This window comes from Chiloscyllium punctatum, chromosome 44 (assembly GCF_047496795.1).
Source record: "Chiloscyllium punctatum isolate Juve2018m chromosome 44, sChiPun1.3, whole genome shotgun sequence".
Lineage (NCBI taxonomy): Eukaryota > Metazoa > Chordata > Chondrichthyes > Orectolobiformes > Hemiscylliidae > Chiloscyllium > Chiloscyllium punctatum.
Window position 1 is genome coordinate 64,529,210 of NC_092782.1, and position 20,242 is coordinate 64,549,451.

At 43.0% G+C, this 20,242-nt stretch overlaps 1 protein-coding gene across 7 annotated transcripts in view; it reads left to right on the forward strand.

The window, feature by feature from the left end:
• Window positions 1–20,242, forward strand: part of LOC140467039 (semaphorin-3A-like) — a 436,589-nt gene that overhangs the window by 253,554 nt on the left and 162,793 nt on the right. For all 7 annotated transcript variants that reach the window (XM_072563099.1, XM_072563101.1, XM_072563098.1 and 4 more), the window contains one exon: window positions 4,679–4,839. In XM_072563099.1, the coding sequence (XP_072419200.1) occupies window positions 4,679–4,839 (161 nt within the window). The remainder of the gene's footprint in view (window positions 1–4,678; window positions 4,840–20,242) is intronic.

The following is a 20,242-nucleotide window of genomic DNA, read 5'->3' on the forward strand; positions in this document are numbered from 1 at the left end:
AAAGATATTGGAACAAAGACTTTTCACTCCCTTTCAAAAAAAACAGAGTAGACGAGCTGTGTGTAGATATAGGGCACTTGAAAAACTGGCAATGGTCCAAATGGGGCTTGCCTCCGTCCCTGTTTCTATTCATCGCTTTCATATCTGTGTACAAGCTCCACTGCAGCACAATATTTATTGACATAGCCCTGGAGTGCTGACTTCCAGTACCACTTCAAAACCTGACATTGTGCCAGTGTGACAAGGTTCAGTAACGCGGTTCAGTCTCATTTCTCTAACAGTCCAAAGGCACTTTAATTAGCCTTTGCAAAAAAGAAACCCACTGTCCATCTTTAATTAGCCTTTGCAAAAAAGAAACCCACTGTCCATCTTTAATTAGCCTTTGCAAAAAAGAAACCCACTGTCCATCTTGTAGCACAGTATTTAAAACCACAAATGGCGGAAGGTTGCAAACATGGAAACTCTTTCGACTGGGCAAAAGAAATGATCATATTGTGAAATATAAACCAGGGAAGCAGTGAGGTGAACATAACTAAAAATCTGATTAAAATAAAAGAAACACACTAAAATACCCAGCATGTTTATTAGTTTTGAAAAGAGAAGAATAACACTAAATAGTATCGAAGTTGACCTTTCATCAGAACATCTGGAATTTAGCGATTACACCTTCAGAACTGTTAAATATCTATAAATGGCACCTACATCAACATCAACTTGCATTTATGTAGTGCCTTCAGCGCTGAAAAATATTTCAAAGGCACTGCATAAAACACAATGATGTAAAAGTACACTTAAGACAAGGGAGGCAATGTTAGAAGGAGAGACAAGCGACTTGATGAAAGAGATGGAATTTTAAATAAGGACTGGGTGGTACAAAGTGGAGAGACGTGTTGTGGGGGTGGGGGGTGGGGGGGGGGGAGGTGCATGAAGAAGAGGCTGGAGAGGAGAAGGCTGACAGGAGTCCTAGTTGAAGTATTCAGAATCATGGGAGGGTTAAATAAAGTTGATAGGGAGAAAATAATCTCACTTGGAAAAGAATCATGAATGAAAAGCCAGAGATTACTGTTAATTAGCAGACGAACAAAAAGTGACCTGAGAAACCTTTTCACACAGGGAGTAACTGCAGCCTAGAGTGAACCATCTGAATGTGTGGTGGAGACACATTCCAAAAGACATGGATGATTAGTTGAAAAAGAGCAATCTTTTTTATTCCTTCACAGTATGTGGGTGTCCCTAGCTGGGCCAACATTTATTGTCCATGCCTAATTACTCAGAGAGCAGTTAAGAGTCACCCACATTGCTGTGGGTCTGGAGTCACATGTGCCAGACCAGGTAAGGATGGCAGTTTCCTTCCTTGAAGGACATTAGTGAATCAGATATTTTTCCCCTGACCATCAACAATGGATTCATAATCATCATTAGACTCTTGATTCCAGATTTTTTGAGAATTCAATTCCACCATCTGCCATAGCAGTATTCAAATCATAGCAGTATCCCGAACATTATCTAGGTCTTTGGATAAATAGTCTAACAATAATGCCCCTGGGCCAAGTCCATCTCCTATTCAGGGATATGGGGATAGCACTAAATAAGATGTTCATCTGGAGAATCCATACGGCTACAGTGGGCTGAATGGCCTCCTCCTATGCTGGAACAATAGTGAGATTCTGCAATGGGATTCACTGTTGGAATATTGGGAATGCAGGTAATGATCCCACTCAATATCATGAAAGGATTGAAGAACATCAGCAGTTGTGGAGGAAATTAGGTATTTAAGTAGTACCTCACATTGTCCTGGTGTTCAAATGATTTTGGATAGGATTATGCACTGAAGAAGGCTACTCCCTCACTCTGTTTTTACTAACATTCTAGTCTGTTCACACATAACCATTCAGAACACGATACAGCATGATGAAGATATGTGGGTCTTGACTGAGAGTAGATGTTTTCTATATTAATCTGTTCAGAGATATTATCCCACACCTCTGGAGCAGGTGGGACTTGAACCTGGGTCTTCACATTGCTGAGGCTAAACGCCAGCTTGTGGACACCTCCTCCTACTGCCCCCTTGACCATGACCCCACCTCCCACCACCAAACCATCATCTCCCAGACCATCCATAGCCTCATCACCTCAAGGGATCTCCCATCCACCGCCTCCAACCTCAAATTCCCACAACCCCGCACCGCCCGTTTCTATCACCTGCCCAAAATCAACAAACCTAACTGCCCCAGCCGACCCATTGTCTCAGCCTGCTCCTGCCCCACCGAACTCATCTCTGCGTACCTCGACACGGTCCTGTCCCCCTTAGTCCAAGAACTCCCCACCAATGTTCAGGACATTACCCACGCCCTCAACCTCCTCCATGATTTTCGCTTCCCCGGTCCCCAACGCCTTATCTTCACCATGGACATCCAGTCCCTGTACACCTCCATCCCCCATCCCCTCAAAGCCCTCCGCTTCTTCCTTTCCCGCCGTACCAACCAGTACCCTTCCACTGACACCCTCCTTCGACTGACTGAACTGATCCTCACCCTGAACAACTTCTCTTTCCAATCCTCCCACTTCCTCCAAACCAAAGGAGTAGCCATGGGAACCCGTATGGGCCCCAGCTATGCCTGCCTCTTCGTCGGATATGTGGAACAGTCCATCTTCCGCAGCTACACTGGCACCACCCCCCACCTTTTCCTCCACTACATCGATGACTGTATCGGTGCTGCCTCGTGCTCCCACGAGGAGGTTGAACAGTTCATCCACTTTACTAACATCTTCCACCCCGACCTCAAATTTACCTGGACTGTCTCAGACTCCTCCCTCCCCTTCCTAGACCTCTCCATTTCTATCTTGGGCGACCGAATCAACACGGATATAAACCGACTGACTCCCACAGCTACCTAGATTACACCTCCTCTCACCCTACCCCCTGTAAAAACACCATCCCATATTCCCAATTCCTTCACCTCCTCCGCATCTGCTCCCAGGAGGACCAATTCTAATACCGAACAACCCAGATGGCCTCCTTCTTCAAAGACCGCAATTTCCCCCCAGACGTGATCGACGATGCTCTCCACCGCATCTCCTCCACTTCCCGCTCCTCCGCCCTTGAGCCCCGCCCCTCCAATCGCCACCAGGACAGAACCCCACTGGTCCTCACCTACCATCCCACCAACCTCCATATACATCGTATCATCCTTCGTCATTTCCGCCATCTCCAAACAGACCCCACCACCGAGGATATATTTCGCTCCCCTCCCCTATCAGCATTCCGGAAAGACCACTCCCTCCGCGACTCCCTCGTCAGGTCCAATGCCCCCACCAACCCAACCTCCTTCCCCTGCAACCACAAGAAATGCAAAACTTGCACCCACACTCTCCCCTCACTTCCCTCCAAGGCCCCAAGGGATCCTTCCATATCCGTCACAAATTCACCTGCACAACTACACACATCATTTACTGCATCCGCTGCACAAGATGTGGCCTCCTCTACATTGGGGAGACAGGCCACCTACTTGCGGAACGTTTCAGAGAACACCTCTGGGACACCTGGACCAACCAACCCAACCGCCCCGTGGCTCAACACTTCAACTCCCCCTCCCACTCCGCCAAGAACATGCAGGTCCTTGGCCTCCTCCATCGCCAGACCATGGCAACATGACGCCTGGAGGAAGAGCGCCTCATCTTCTGCCTAGGAACCCTCCAACCACAAGGGATGTATGCAGATTTCTCCAGCTTCCTCATTTCCCACCTCACCCCCCCCACCTTATCTCAGTCCCGACCCTTGGACTCCGCACCGCCTTCTTGACCTGCAATCTTCTTCCCGACCTCTCCGTCCCCACCCCCTCTCCAGCCTATCACCCTCACCTTAACCTCCTTCCACCTATTGCATTCCCAATGCCCCATCCCCAAGTCCCTCCTCCCTACCTTTTATCTTAGCCTGCTTGGCACACCTTCCTCATTCCTGAAGAAGGACCTATGCCTGAAACGTCAATTCTCCTGCTCCTTGGATGCTTCCTGACCTGCTGCGCTTTTCCAGCAACACATTTTTCAGCTCTTGAACCTGGGTCTCCTGGCTCAAGGTTAGGGATACTACCACTGTGCCACAAGAGTTCCTATAGTCTGTAGAGTTGGCTACTGAAACCACATAGCCTGCCTTTTTCACTTTGAAGAGATGTTTCTAGGGAATTGTTTCTGTGAACTTAGACAATCATGGATCAGTCACTGAAAGGTTAGAAACAGTTACAATATCGAGAGGGAGGTTGAGCTTCATGTTTATCAGCTGACAGCAGTTAAAGTGAGCAGTTGGTTTGGTTTAAGAAGCCATTTTATATCTGTGTTATTGTACTGGCATCAGTTAGAAACAACCTCAGCAAAGGCAGTCCAGCTGAGTTTCCCTGTTGGACTTTGACTTTGCTTCTGTTCCCCTTAGTGTTTGCTCACCACAATAACCGAAAGGATGCCTTACCATCCCAAATCCTCACCTGAGGCAGCATTAAGCAAAACAATTTGACAGCATTCCTCCCTAAAGCATGTACCCTCTTCAAGTTTTTGCATGTTGAGAATTTATGACATCTCCGAAGCCTTTAATTCTTGTTTCAAATCTGTTGTGTCATGGCAATGTCAATCAGAATAGCTGAAGTCACTTAATCTTTCACTCAAGATTGTTCTCTCTTTTCCACAGAAATGATGGAATTAAACAACGTTGTCACTTTTGTTGGAATTGCAAACAGCTCTGGTTACCAGACGTTCTTGTTGGATGAGGAGAAAGGCAGACTTTTTGTTGGGGCCAAAGATCATATATTTTCATTCAATCTGATCAACATAAACAAGGATGTTTTGAAGGTATGTGCCCGTTTCATAGAAAAATATGGTCAACAAACAAATGTGAAGTTCTTCCTAATAATGTTGCTTCACCTTGAGTCTGTAAACATTGGATTCTGAACCTAAGATATGGGGAAGCAACCCCACCCCCCCCACCTATTCTTTGCAATCTGCTACTGACCTTGCCAATATTTGTTTCTCATGAAGACCCACTCTGGATATACTTCCACATGCTGGGCACCAGTTCTCCCAACAAGCTCTGAAAGCCACTTTGAGTGAACTATTCTACAATAGCAGCATCACAGCTGATTATAACTAGCATTGAAAAAGGGTATTTGAATCCTAGAATCCCTATAGTGTGGAAACAGGTCCTACAGCCCATAAGGTCCAAATCAACCCTCCAAAAAGTAACCCACCCAGATCAATTCCCCCTACCTTATATGTACACCTCACCTACATGTCCCTGAGCACAATGGGCAATTTAGCATAGCCAATTCACCTAACCTGCTCATCTTTGGATTGTGGGAAGTAATCCACGCAGACAAAGGGCTAATGTGCATACTCTACACAGACAGTCACCTGAGGCTGGAATCGAATCCAGGTCCCTGGTGCTGTGAGGCAGCAGTGCTAACCACTGAGCCACCATGCCACCCCTGGGTTCTGCCAGGTATTGGTCACAGAAATGAGCAGCAGGCCATAGGGTTACAGAGATGAGGGGAATGGAGTACTGGACATGGTAAATACCAGCAAGAGCAGTGAGAATAGAAGTAATCTAATTTGAAAATAGATATTAGGAAGGTTTGACATCTGATGTGAAAGATGCCATTGGATTATAACCATCACTGAAGGATGTAATTCTACTTGAGCCTGTTTCAGTTTCAGTGGTTTACTTCAGTCACATCTGCCTATCCTGTCTCTGCAGAGATTCTTGTGTTATCTTCCTCAAATTTCTGATTTGATCAAATACAACAATGTCTGTTCAAATATTCTAACCTCGGGTTCTTGCTCTCCTAATAAACACACAGATTTTCTTGTTAGCAACTCAACAAGCAATGGAAATAATTTTGCTCTGTTTACCGCCTTAAAATTTTAACTATCAAACCTCTACTATATCTCCATTTAAACCTCTCTGCTCCAGCTCGAAAGTCTTTTGATCTCACATCTTTCTTTATAGCCATAGTTTTGATTGTTATTATCCCTCAAACATTTTCTATATATTCTTCTTGAACTGGCATAATGAGAAGTGCACAAAAAGCTATTCACAAAACATAGGACAAATCCAACCCAACCAATTACAGCCCCATCAGTCTGCTCTTGATCATCAGTAAAGTGTTGGAAGGTGTCATCAACAGTGCTATCAAGCAGCACCTGTTCAGCAATAACCTGCTCAGTGACACCCAGTTTGGGTTAGATTAGATTAGGTTACTTACAGTGTGGAAACAGCCCTTCAGCCTAACAAGTCCACACCGCCCTGCCGAAGCGTAACCCACCCATACCCCTACATCTACATCTACCCCTTACCTAACACTACGGGCAATTTAGCATGGCCAATTCACCTGACCTGCACATTTTTGGACTGTGGGAGGAAACCGGAGCACCCGGAGGAAACCCACGCAGACATGGGGAGAACGTGCAAACTCCACACAGTCAGTCGCCTGAGGCGGGAATTGAACCCGGGTCTCTGGCGCTGTGAGGCAGCAGTGCTAACCACTGTGCCACCGTGCCGCCCACCAGGTTCTGCCAGGGCCACTCAGTTCTCAATTTTCAGTTTTCAGCCTTGGTTCAAACATGGACAAAAGAGCTCAGCTCCAAGAGTGATGCTGCATTCGACCAAGTGTGGCATCAAGCAGCCCAAGCAAAACTGGAATCAGTGGGTATCAGAGACAAACTTTCTGCTGATTAAACTAATCGGAAGATGGCTGTGGCTGTTGGAGATCAGTCATCTCAGCTCCAGGATATGTCTGCAGGTGTTCCTCAGGGCAGTGCAGTACGCCAAAACATTTTCATCCCTCCATCATAAAGTCAGAAGGAGGGATGTTTGCCAATGTTTGCACAATGCTCTGCACCATTCGTAACTCCTCAGGTACTAAAGCAGTCCGTGTTCAAATGCGACAAGTTCTGGAAAATATTCTGGGCTGACAAGTAACAAGTAACGTTCATGCCACACAAATGACAGGCAATGACCATCTCCAATAAGAGACAATCAAATTACTGCTGCTGTATGGTGTTACCATCACTCATTCCCCCACTATCAAGATCCTGGGGGTTACCATTGACCAGAACCTCAACTCCTCTTGCAACCTAAATGCAATAGTTGCAAGAGCAGGTCAGAGGCGAGGAATACTGTGGCAAGTAACTCACCTCCTGACTCACCAATGGGGAGTCCACTACCTGCAAGTTCCTCTCCAAGCCACTCACCAACCTGACTTGGAGATATATAACTGTTCCTTCACTGTCATTGGGTCACAATCCTAGAATTTCCTCTCTTGGGGCATTGTGGGTCTACCCCCAGCACATGGAACGCACCGGTTCAAGAAGGCAGCATACCACCACTGTGCATAGAGTGAACTGCCAGAGGAAGTGATCAATGCAGATACAGGTACAATCTTTAAAAGCCATGAATAGGAAAAGTTTAGAGGGATTTGGGCCAAATGCAGGTAAATGGGACTGGTTTAGTTTGGGAAACTTGGTTGGCATGGATGAGAAGGACTGGCATGGTGGCACAGTGGTTAGCACTGCTGCCTCACAGCGCCAGAGACCCAGGTTCAATTCCTGCCTCAGGCAATTGTCTGTGTGGAGTTTGCACATTCTCCTTGTATCTGCGTGGGTTTCCTCTGAGTGGTCTGGTTTCCTCCCACAATCCAAAAAATGTGCAGGTTAGGTGAATTGGACGTGCTAAATTGCCCGTGAAGGGGTAAATGTAGGGGAATGGGTCTGGGTGAGTTGCTCTTCAGAGGGTCGGTGTGGACCTGTTTCCACACTGTAGGTAATCTAATCTAATCTTAAAAAAAAGCATACGTGAAAGGTTGTTGAAGTTGCACCCATCCAGGCAAGTGGGGAGTATTCCATCACACTCCTGACTTGGGCCTTATAAATGTTATTACAATATTTTAAAGGATTTTCAGCACTAACATTTCTAGTCACATCATTCAGTGCTAAAATCCTAGAATATTAATCATTACTATAACATTCTGGTAACAGAGTTAACAGAATTCAACATGTACCCGATCATGTATTAAAGCTATGAAGACATAAGTCTGACAGACTCTTGAGATAATCAACATTGATGAGTAAGCTTCATTGTAAATTCACTCAATAACAAAGAGTACAAACCTTCTTCAAAAGATAAACATGTTCTGAATTCTGTGACATACATATGTGCCCGCACACACACGAGTCAACAGATGGAGTTTAATTTTGATAAATGAAGGTGTTTCATTTTGGTAAGGCAAACTAGGGCAGGACTTTTCCCGCACCAATCAACCACACCGCCCCATGGCCCAACATTTCAATGCCCCCTCCCACTCTGCTGAGGACATGCAGGTCCTGGGCCTCCTCCACCGCCGCTCCCTCACCACCCGACGCCTGGAGGAAGAACGCCTCATCCTCCGCCTCAGAGCCCTTCAACCCTATGGCATCAATGTGGATTTCATCAGTTTCCTCATTTCCCCTCTTCCCACCTCACCCCAGCTCCAATCTTCCAGCTCAGCACCATCCTCATGACCTGTCCCACCTGTCAATCTTCCTTCCCAGCTATCCACTCCAACCTCCTCTCCAACCTATCACTTTTACCCCTTCTTCCATCCACCAATTGCACTCCCAGCTACCTCCTCCCCAGTCACACCCCCTCCCATTTATCTCTCCACCCCCAAGGCTCCCTGCCTCCATTCCTGATGAAGGGCTCCTGCCCGAAATGTCGGTTTTCCTGCTCCTCGGATGCTGCCTGACCTGCTGAGCATTTCCAACACCACTCTAATCTTTACACAGTTAATGGTAGAGCCTGGCAAGTGTTGTCGAACAGAGGGACAGAGAGGTGCAGGTTCATAGTTCCTTGAAAACAGCAACACAGGGTAGTGAAGAAGGCATTTGACATGCTTGCCTTCATTGGTCAGTGCATTAAGAATATGAATTAGGAGGTCATGTTGGTACTGTACAAGACATTGGTTGGGCCACTTTTGGGATACTGCATGCAATTCTAGTTTCTTTGCTATAGGAAGGATGTTATTAAACTGGAAAAGGTGGGGAAAATGTTTACAAGGATGGTGCCAGTACTGGAATTACAAGGAGAGGTTGGATAGGCTGGGACTTTTTTACCTGGAGCATAGGAGGTAGAGATGCATAGATAAGGTGAATAGCAAAGGTCTTTTTCCAATGGTGGGGGAGTTCACAACTAGAGGGCATAGGTTTATGGTGAGAGAGGAAAGAATTAAAAGGAACTGGGGTTAACGTTTTCACACAGAGGGGGTACAAGTCTGGAATGAGCTGCCAGAGCAAGTGGTAGAGACTAGTACAATTACAACATTTAAAAGACATTTGGACAAGTATATGAAGAGAAAAGACTTAGAGCAATATGGGCCAAATTCAGACAAAAAAGACTAGTTAATTTTAGGATATGTGGTCCGCATCGATGATGTAGACTGAAGGATCTGTTTCCATGAAGTGCGAATCTTTGACTCCATTCAGCAAATATACATGATACAGGGTATGGGGAGGTGGAACTGAAGCAAAGACATTTCCGTTTCTTTGGTGAAGGAATTATGCAGTTGAATGTTCACCAGGAGGTTCCAGTAAGGCAAACTAGGGCATTTTCAGAAGGGCTGAAGAAGAGCTCATGCCCGAAACGTCGATTCTCCTGTTCCTTGGATGCTGCCTGACCTGCTGCGCTTTTCCAGCAACACATTTTCAGCTCTGATCTCCAGCAGCTGCAGTCCTCACTTTCTTACACAAAGAAGGCAATCCGGTTTTAAGTAGGTTTTGATGGCCCATTGTTGGAGGACCCCTGTATTCCTTTGTTTTAGAGAGAGGGAGGGGACACTCAACTCTTTTGTCTCCATATGGATTTTGGACTTAGATTTTGCCAGAGCAAAGATTTATCATTGAGAAATCTCATCCCCAAGAGTCATTTTGAAGATCAATTTGAAAACTATGCATTTCAGGTAAATACTTTTCATGTCTAGATAATTTAGAAAGCTTTTTTTCAGGTTGTTTAGGATAGTTTTGACCATGTTAGATATTATTAGTTACTGTTGGTCTTGACCTATCCCTTGCTGAGTTTGACTGCTTTCAGACCAGGTGAGTTTAGTGGCTACTTTGTAATGCTCCAGTTCATTTTATAATTATTTATTTCTCAAACAGAACAAAGCTTTTAGAACATATAGAACATAGAAAATTACAGCGCAGTACAGGCCCTTTGGCCCTCAATGTTGCGCCGCCCTGTCATACCAATCTGAAGCCCATCTAACCTACTCTATTCCATGTACGTCCATATGCTTGTCCAATGACGTCTTAAATGTACTTAAAGTTGGCGAATCTACTACCGTTGCAGGCAAAGCATTCCATACCCTTACTACTCTGAGTAAAGAAACTACCTCTGACATCTGTCCTATATCTATCATCCCTCAATTTAAAGCTATGCCCCCTCGTGCTCGCCGTCACCATACTTGGAAAAAGGCTCTCCCTGTCCACCCTATCTAACCCTCTGATTATCTTATATGTCTCTATTAAGTCACCTCTCAACCTTCTTCTCTCTAACGAAAACAGCCTCAAGTCCCTCAGCCTTTCCTCGTAAGACCTTCCCTCCATACCAGGCAACATCCTAGTAAATCTCCTCTGCATCCTTTCCAAAGCTTCCACATCCTTCTTATAATGTGGTGACCAGAATTGTACACAATACTCCAAGTGCGGCTGCACCAGAGTTTTGTACAGCTGCAGCATAACCTCATGGTTCCGGAACTCGACCCCTTTATTAGTAAAAGCTAAAACACTATATGCCTTCTTAACAACCCTGTCAACCTGGGTGGCAACTTTCAAGGATCTGTGTACCTGGACACCGAGATCTCTCTGCTCATCTACACTACCAAGAATCTTACCATTAGCCCAGTACTTTGCATTCCGGTTACTCCGACCAAAGTGAATCACCTCACACTTGTCGGCATTAACTCCATTTGCCAGCTCTCAGCCCAGCTCTGCAGCTTATCTATGTCTCTCTGTAACCTACTACATCCTTCGTCACTATCCACAACTCTACTGACATTAGTGTTGTCTGCAAATTTACTAACCCACCCTTCTACGCCCTCCTCCAGGTCGTTTATAAAAATGATGAACAGCAGTGGACCTAACACCGACCCTTGCGGTACACCACTTGTAACTGGACTCCAGGATGAACATTTCCCATCAACCACCACCGTCTGTCTTCTTTCAGCAAGCCAATTACTGATCCAAACTGCTATATCTCCCACAATCCCATTCCTCTGCATTTTGTACAATAGCCCACTGTGGGGAACCTTATCGAACGCCTTGCTGAAATCCATATACACCACATCAACTGGTTTACTCTCATCTACCTATTTGGTCACCTTCAAAAAGAACTCAATAAGGTTTGTGAGGCACGACCTACCCTTCACAAAACCGTGCTGACTATCCCTAATCAAATTATTCTTTTCTAGATGATTATAAATCCTATCTCTTATAACCTTTTCCAACACTTTACCAACAACTGAAGTGAGGCTGACTGGTCTATAATTACCAGGATTGTCTCTACTCCCCTTCTTGAACAGGGGAACCACATTTAGCTATCCTCCAGTCTTCTGGCAGTATTCCTTTAGATTAGATTAGATTAGATTACTTACAGAGTGGAAACATGCCCTTCGGCCCAACAAGTCCACACTGCCCCGCCGAAGCACAACCCACCCATACCCCTACATTACCCCTTACCGAACACTACGGGCAATTTAGCATGGCCAATTCACCTGACCAATTCACCATGGCCAATTCCTGTAGACAATGACGATTTAAAGATCAATGCCAAAGGCTCGGCAATCTCCTCCCTGGCTTTCCAGAGGATCCTAGGATAAATCCCATCCGTCCCAGGGTACTTAACTATTTTCACACTCTGTAGGATTTCCAATACCTCCTCCTTGTGAACCTCAATCCCACCTAGTCTAGTAGCCTGTATCTCAGTATTCTCCTCGTTTTCTAGAGTGAATACTGTCAAAAAATATTCATTTAGTGCTTCCCCTATCTCCTCTGACTCCATAAACAACTTCCCACTCCTATCCTGGATTGGCCCTAATCTTACTCTCATCGTTCTTTTATTCCTTAAATACCTATAGAAAGCCTTAGGGTTTACCCTGATCCTATCCACCAACAACTTCTCATGTCTCCTACTGGCTCTTCTGCGCTCTCTCTTTAGGTCTTTCCTGGCTACCTTGTAACCCTCAAGTGCCCTAACTGAGCCTTCACATCTCATCCTAACATATGCCTTCTTCTTCCTCTTGACCAGAGATTCCACTTCCTTCATAAACCACAGCTCCCGTGCTGTACAGCTTCCTCCCTGCCTGACAGGTACATACTTATCTAGGACACACAGTAGCTTTTCCTTGAATAAGCTCCACATTTCTAATGTGCCCATCCCCTGCAGTTTCCTTCCCCATCCTATGCTTCCTAAATCTTGCCTAATCGCATCGTAATTGTCTTTCCCCCACCTGTAACTCTTGCCCAGTGGTATACACCTATCCCTTTCTATAACTAAAGTAAACATAACAGAATTGTGATCGCTATCACCAAAGTGCTCACCTACTTCCAAGTCTAACACCTGGCCGGGCTCATTACCCAGTACCAAATCTAATGTGGCTTCGCCTCTTGTTGGCCTGTCTACATACTGTGTCAGGAAGCCCTCCTGCACATACTGGACAAAATCTGACCCATCTATAGTACTCGTGCTATAGTGTTCCCAGTCAATATTTGGAAAGTTGAAGTCCACCATGACAACTACCCTGTCTCTCTCACTCCTATCAAGAATCATCTTTGCTATCCTTTCCTCTAGATCTCTGGAACTATTCGGAGGCCTATAGAAAACTCCTAACAGGGTGACCTCTACTTTCCTGTTTCTAACTTCAGCCCATACTACCTCAGGTTCTGGGATAAGTTTAAATATTAATACTTTATATTTTAAATCATCTTGACATTAGCAATTGCAATATTTTACAAGGTGACCACTCCTGGTACCTCATGATATTTGTCACCTTTTACCAGTAGGGGCCACTTGTAAAGGGTCATTCAAGGTAGTTCATTACCATCTTTTGCCCTTGCATTGTTTTGAGCCGATCTAATGCTTGGAGGTAGAGGATAGACAGCTGTAGAGCATCTCCAGAAGTGACATTGCTTTTTGATAACAATAAATGGGAGATGGTTTTATCATAGTAGTACAACTAGACAAATAATTCAGAAACTGAATTTTTGAGAACATGGCTTCATATCTCAGCATTGCAGATGTAAAATTTGAAATCCATTAATAAGAATAATATGTTAGCGCATTTTGAGAAGATTTATCACTTAGGTTGAGGTTCTGGCTGTAGGTTTGCTCACTGAGCTGGAAGGTTCATTTTCAGACATTTCATCACTGTACTAGGTAACATCTTCAGTGAGCCTCCGAATGAAGCACTTGTGGTATAGCCTGCTTTCTATTTATATGTTTGAATTTCCTAGGGTTGGTGATGCCATTTCCTGTGGTGACATCATTTCCTATGGTGATGCCATTTCCTGTTATTTCCACATGAAATGACATCACCAACCTAGGGAACTGAAACATATAACTAGAAAGTGGACTACACCACCAGTGCTTCATTCAGAGGCTCATTGAAGATGTTACCTAGTATGGTGATGAAATGTCTGAAAACTAACCTTTCAGCTCAGCGAGCAAACCTACATCCAGAAAAAAAATTGTAATTAAAAGCTAGTTTCAGTAAGGGAGACCATGAAACTATCATCAATTCCTGTAAAGACCCATCTGGTTCATGAATGACCTTTAGGAAGGAAATCTGACTTCCTTAACTGGTCTGACCTACACATGTCTTCAGACCCACAGTAATGTGGTTGGCTTTTAATTGTCCTCCAAAACAAAGGTAACTTAGAACATAGAACATAGAACATTACAGCGCAGTACATGCCCTTCGGCCCTCGATGTTGCGCCGACCTATCATACCAATCTGAAGCCCATCTAACCTACACTATTCCATGTATGTCCATATGCTTGTCCAATGACGACTTAAATGTACTTAAAGTTGGCAAATCTACTACCGTTGCAGGCAAAGCATTCCATACCCTTACTACTCTCTGCGTAAAGAACTACTCCCTGAGTAGCATTCCTGTGCTGCTGATAATTATTCCACCAGCGCAACGTCATTCTATCTCTGTAATCTGTAACATTTGCTTCTCTATACCTGGGAAATGATCTGATAAGATACTAACAGTTACTTCTGTATCAAATACAAAATCACTAGGATATCTTTGACTCTCTCAATGTTCTGTCTCTTATGGATAAGGTAGTTCCTAATGAATGTCTCAGGTATCTTCCCCAATTGAAGTATTTTGCTAAATGTGGGTCTCTTTTCTAGTTGTGGTGAGTTTTCTGTGTGGGCCTCTGTCTTGTCCATTTCTCTTTTCTAATGTTACTACACAGAGTTTTTTAGTTGCTAATAGAGAGAATGTTTTCATTAATATATGCACCTACCATATGTACCCATGTATAGGTAAGTCTCCTGTATAAGTAGACCACTAATTTTGGTCAAAGAAATCTGGTATTTTTCATATACCTTGTGTATAAGTCAATGCTGTTTTTTCAGGGGTCTCCTCCTGACCATATATACAGCCTTAAAGGGCATGATTTGTACATTTTTGATTCAAATGCAATACCTGCATCATCGCATGTTTTGTGCACCAGTATATATTTGCGCAATGTGATTTTCAAATCGTTAAATTGCATCTTGATAACTATATATACAGAGTACATATTTATTTATGTAATATTTACATGCATATATTTGATCTGTGCATACAAATATCTAGGGTACCATATGGCAGCTCTCAACCTTGTATTCCAGTTGTTCGCCTCAGTTTCTTAGAAGTAGCTGTCGCATACAGTTGTGCTCTGAACTTGTTGTAAATGCCCCCAAGTTAAAAAATGACCATAATTTTTTTTCCTTTTGTTTTTATTGTTTTATATAGAGATTCGGCTCTGGTTTGTCCATTTATTTGACTCATGCCAACATGAATTTCATCCCCTGGATAACAGTACCTCATGTATAAGTCAACCCTCTATTTTCAGCTTAATAAAAGGTTTTCAAAACTCGATCTATACATGAGTATATACGGTATCATATGTGTGGCTGACTTTTCTCTATTTTCTAAGCTCATACTCTTGCCCCAGATCCTCTTGCCATTTTCTGAATGAGGTTTTCCCTTTGGAGCTTGTCATTTTGCTGTTTCCCCAGGGTTATCACCTTTCTTTATCAGTGATCATGTTTAGATATTGCCTGATCTGCCGACATTTTCTTAAAGCAGTTCTTACTCTTAAACTGAAAAACCTTGATGGGGTTTTAGAAAATTTCTCCTGGGTTTTCTGGATTTCCTCTCCTCATGTTCGGTGCAACAACAAAGGCCGAAGGGACTGTACTGCGCTGTAACGTTCTATGGTGGTGGTTCTTGCAACTTTGCCATTCCTGCCAGTGTCTGGTACTACATTAGAGTTATTGTTCACTGCCACCAATCCTCCTTGTCTTTGTTTTGTCTAAGGACTATCTAGTGATTACTGATAGATGAGTTACCACCATAAGGTATATACAGAGGATGCACTGCTCTTAGATATAAAGAAGGTTCATTGCATGATAGCAATAGACACAATTCCATTGATCAGACAGAATCACGAGGACCTTCAAGATAGAGATACATCTGCTGCTCAAACAGCGATCCCTGTCTCCAACAACTGACTATTTTACATCAATAGAAAGGTTGGAGTGAATGAAACATGAACGATAACTCCTTCAGAACCATTACCTTATGTAACAGTAACTATACTGATTGCTAAAATTAAAGCGAAGTTGATACCGACAGTTAAAATAAAAACAGAAAATTATGGAGAAACACAGCCAAACTGACTGACTCTATGGAGAGGAAAGTTAAGCTAACATTGTGAGTTCAGTATATTTTCTTCAGAATTTGTCATTTTGCATTTGAAGCATTAACTTTGTTTCCCTCTCCATAGATGTTGCTTGACCTGCTGAGTTTCTTCAGCATGTTTTTGGTTTATATCCAATCCATTGCCTTGGAATACATTTATACATTCACTCATCATTTTATTTTAATTTTTCAATGGTGGCACTGGCTGGGCCAGCATTTGATTGCCCAGCTCTGGTTGCCCCTTGAGAATGTGGTGGAGAGCTGCCTCTTGAACTGCTACAGCCTATGTGCTGTGGGTTGACCCACAATTCCATTAGGGAGGAAATCCCAGAATTTTGACTCAGTGACAGTGAAGGAACGGCGATATATTTCCAAGTCAGGATGGTGAGTGACTTGGAGGGGAACCCATGTATCTGCTGCCCTTGTCCTTCTAACTGACGGTGATCATGGGTTTGCTGTTTCTTATGGCTTAGATGTATGAGATCATCTATTCAGCTTTGTATCATCATGTGTACATACAAAGTGTTCCTGCAATGTGTACACAGGATAAGCAGAATGTACACACAGTATATATATTGATACAGAGATTGCATGTTTCATGGTAATCACTTTTCAGTGATTACTATTTATAGTACTCATTGGCTACAAAATTGAGTTTTGTAACATTTTAACTGGTGTTAAATGTGTTTAATTACAACTACTCATTAATAATATTCAAGCACTTAACAAGTTGGAATAAAGTTCCTTTGAAGCCAAGTGAAAATAAACAGTTTAAACAGAAAATTAATATTGCAGATGTTTCATCCCCTGTCCAGGTGACATACTCAGTACTTGGGAGCCTCCTGTGAAGCGCTTCTGTGATCTTTCCACCGACATTTATAGTGGTTTGTCTCTGCCGCTTCCGGTTGTCAGTTCCAGCTGTCCGCTGCAGTGGCCGGTATATTGGGTCCGGGTTGATGTGTTTGTTGATAGAATCTGTGGATGAGTGCCATGCCTCTAAGAATTCCCTGGCTATTCTCTGTTTGGCTTGTCCTATAATAGTAGTGTTGTCCCAGTCGAACTCATGAACCACAACAACGAGCACCCGAGCTACATATCTTCTCACAAACTTTGAAGAAAATTAATAATTTCTAGTTTGTAAAATGTGTTTAAACATTTGATGATCTGGAATATTGTTACTTCAGAGGTCTACCTAACATAAAGGCGACTGAATTCTGTGAATTGTTATGTGTGGCACAATCCAATTAATTAAATAACATTTTATCAACTGCTTCTGTGTAGTGTCTCATAAGTACCTTTACAATAACCCTTGAGTAATTTGTTCCTCAAATATAGAGTGACTTTTAACTTGCAGATAGGAAAGGATACCCATGCAACTGTCTCTAGGGCTCGTGGTACTTTATTAATAAGAGACTAGAATGATTTATTTTATTCTGCTGCCGGTCAGTAATTCTAGAGGTTTTTTTTAACTGCCAAAATTGATAGAAAGGAAAAATGGTGCACACTCGTTCACGTAACAATCTTATTCCAGCATCTTTCATCAATCAGCATCATCTCAATGCTGTCTTTCAGCCACTGTCCAGTTTCATTAGACTGCCCTTGTATGTCCCTTGTCATTGTTTGAAGGCAGTTTGTACATCTTCACCAAGTGTTTCCTTGCTACTCCCACACAGATATCTCCAGACTTGTTGAGGTTTGGTCCTTGAAGTCCTCCCCTATCTTACATGTTGTCCTTTGGCAGTGTCATCTGATGACCCAGGGTCAAATTTCACAGATCTTTTGATGATGTAGTTTCTTTAATTCTCTCATTCTATCATGAAGTGATGTTTGATCAGACTGCCTGTTAAATCATGGAGGACTCTCAGCTCCTAGTGATTTAGCCAGTGCAAATATGGAACAATTCTTTCTGCTACTGCTGCAAATTTTGCTGATTCCGTTCTACTCCCTGTAAATTCTCTTTGTTTTTGACTGTATGAAACCTTGGCATTCTGTTCAGCTCTAAGCTGCTTTTTAACCCTAAAGCTACAGATTACTTCGACCATTTTTATTTTGAATTGTTTATGGGCATTTATGGCAACCCCAGCATTAGTTACCCAAATCTAATTGCTCTGACTGACCCTTGACCTGGCTGGCCCTCCCTTATCCATGTGTCTGAATTCCATTTTATTCAATATGTAGCTGCTCAGCTAATTCCACAGTAAGTACCACTTCCTTCATCACCCTCGCTGATGGAATTGGCCCTCTATCAACTAAGCTCCTCGCCTTTCCCTTCATAGTCGCCCTATCTCTCCAGTCTCTTCCGGCCTTTTAGCCTCATCTGGCAGTTCTCTGATTTTTGTCTTTGCCTGTTTCTCTGCTCTCCTTTGACATGTCATTGCTGGAGGAGCAGACAGATGCTTTGGCTCAACTCTTTGGAATGTAATCCCTAAACACCTCCTTTAAAAGCCAAATCAAAACCTACGATACCTTTCCTAATCTAAATCCCTCCCTCCCATAACCAGTTTCCACTTATGTGTTCTTTTTTCCATTTGGGCAGCAGTTTAGATATTTGGTATTCCAATGCTATTTGCTGGAGGATTTATTGACAGCTTGTTTCCATATTTCTGTTCCTTCTAATTATTGAGGCATTAGCCATAAGATATGTGCAGGGACTTCCAAACATTTTTTCCTTGAGCTGTATTTAATACAAGCTTCCGTGGTAAATCTTTTTTTTTTAAACTAAACAGTTTGTGGAAACAATGTGCAATTGTGGAAAAGCATTTACCTGAAAAGTCTTTGTCTTCTTTTGATTGGATGTTTTCATTGATTTACTTTAAAAGTCTGCTCAAGAAAACAGAGAAAAATATTTTAAACAATTCAGTTAGGAAACCCTCTGATAGATGGACTGTGAATTGAATTCCTTGATTGAGGAAAGATTTGAAAGTAGCAAATAAAGTCTTCTGTTCCAGAGGGGAGCGAGATAGAAAACAGGGAACCATTGGCCAGTTATCTTCATGTGTACCATGGGGAAGGCATTGGAATTGATCATTAATGAGATTATAGCTATGAAATTTGAAAGAACTCAAGGTGATTAGGTAGTCAGTGTGGTTTTATTGAAGATAAATCATTGTTCACCAATTTATTGAAATTCTTTGGATGAGTAACATGAAGTGGGTGAAGGGGAGCCTGTAGATATTCGGTACTTTGATTCCTTGAAGGCATTTGATAAGGTGCCATATCAACGATTATTGGAGGAAATAAGCTCATGGGATAGGGGGTATTACCATGGATAGACATTTAGCTGACCCACCAAAACAGAGAGTGTGTGTAAAAATGGTTCTATATCTTCAGCAGGAGTGAAGGGTGGAGTTCCAGAAGGGTTTATGTCGAGGCCTCACTTTTAACAATTTGTGTCAGTGACTTAATTGAGGGGAGTGACGTCAAGATGATTAAATTCATAGACAACACTAGGATAAGCAGAAAAATGCATAAATGTAGAAGACACGAGGAGTTTGCGTATGGATACAGATAGATGAGTACGTGAACAAAAATCTGGCAAGTGAAGTATAATGTGGGAAAATGTATCATTGGCAGGAAGAATGCAAAGGAATGTATTACTTAAATGCAGAATAACTGCAGAATTCTCAGTTGCAAATGATTCTAGTTGTTCAAGTACATGAGTCAGAAAATGTTTGTTTGCAGGTACAGTACATATTCAAGAAAATTAATGAGATGCTATTATTTGTTATGTGAGGAATGGAACATAAAAGAAAAGATGTAATGTTGCAGTTATACAGGGTATTGTGAGAACACATCCTGAACACTGTGTGCAGCTTCGGTCTCCTTCTTGAAGGAAAGATGAGAGTATCTCAGATGCTGTTCAGGGGAGGTTTGTTTGAGAGATACCTGGAATAAGTGGGCTGTCCTATGAGGAAAGATTGGGCAGGCTGGGCTTGTGTCCACTGGAGTTTAGAAGAGTAAGGGTGACCTGATTGAAGTCTTTAAGGTCCTGAGCAGTCTTGACAAATTGAACATGGAAAGGATGTTTCCTCTTTTGGGTGAGTCCACACTACAGGATATTGCTTTCAAGGCAGAGGTCAGCCTTTCAGGACAGAGATGTGATTTTTCTTTCCTGAGAGTTGTGTATCTTTTGGAACTGTCCACCTCAGAAGGCAGTCATTAAATATTTTGAAAGCACAGGTAGATTCCGGTTAGACAAGGGATTCAAAAGTTATAGAGGCAGGCAAATATGTGGAATTTGGTACATAAA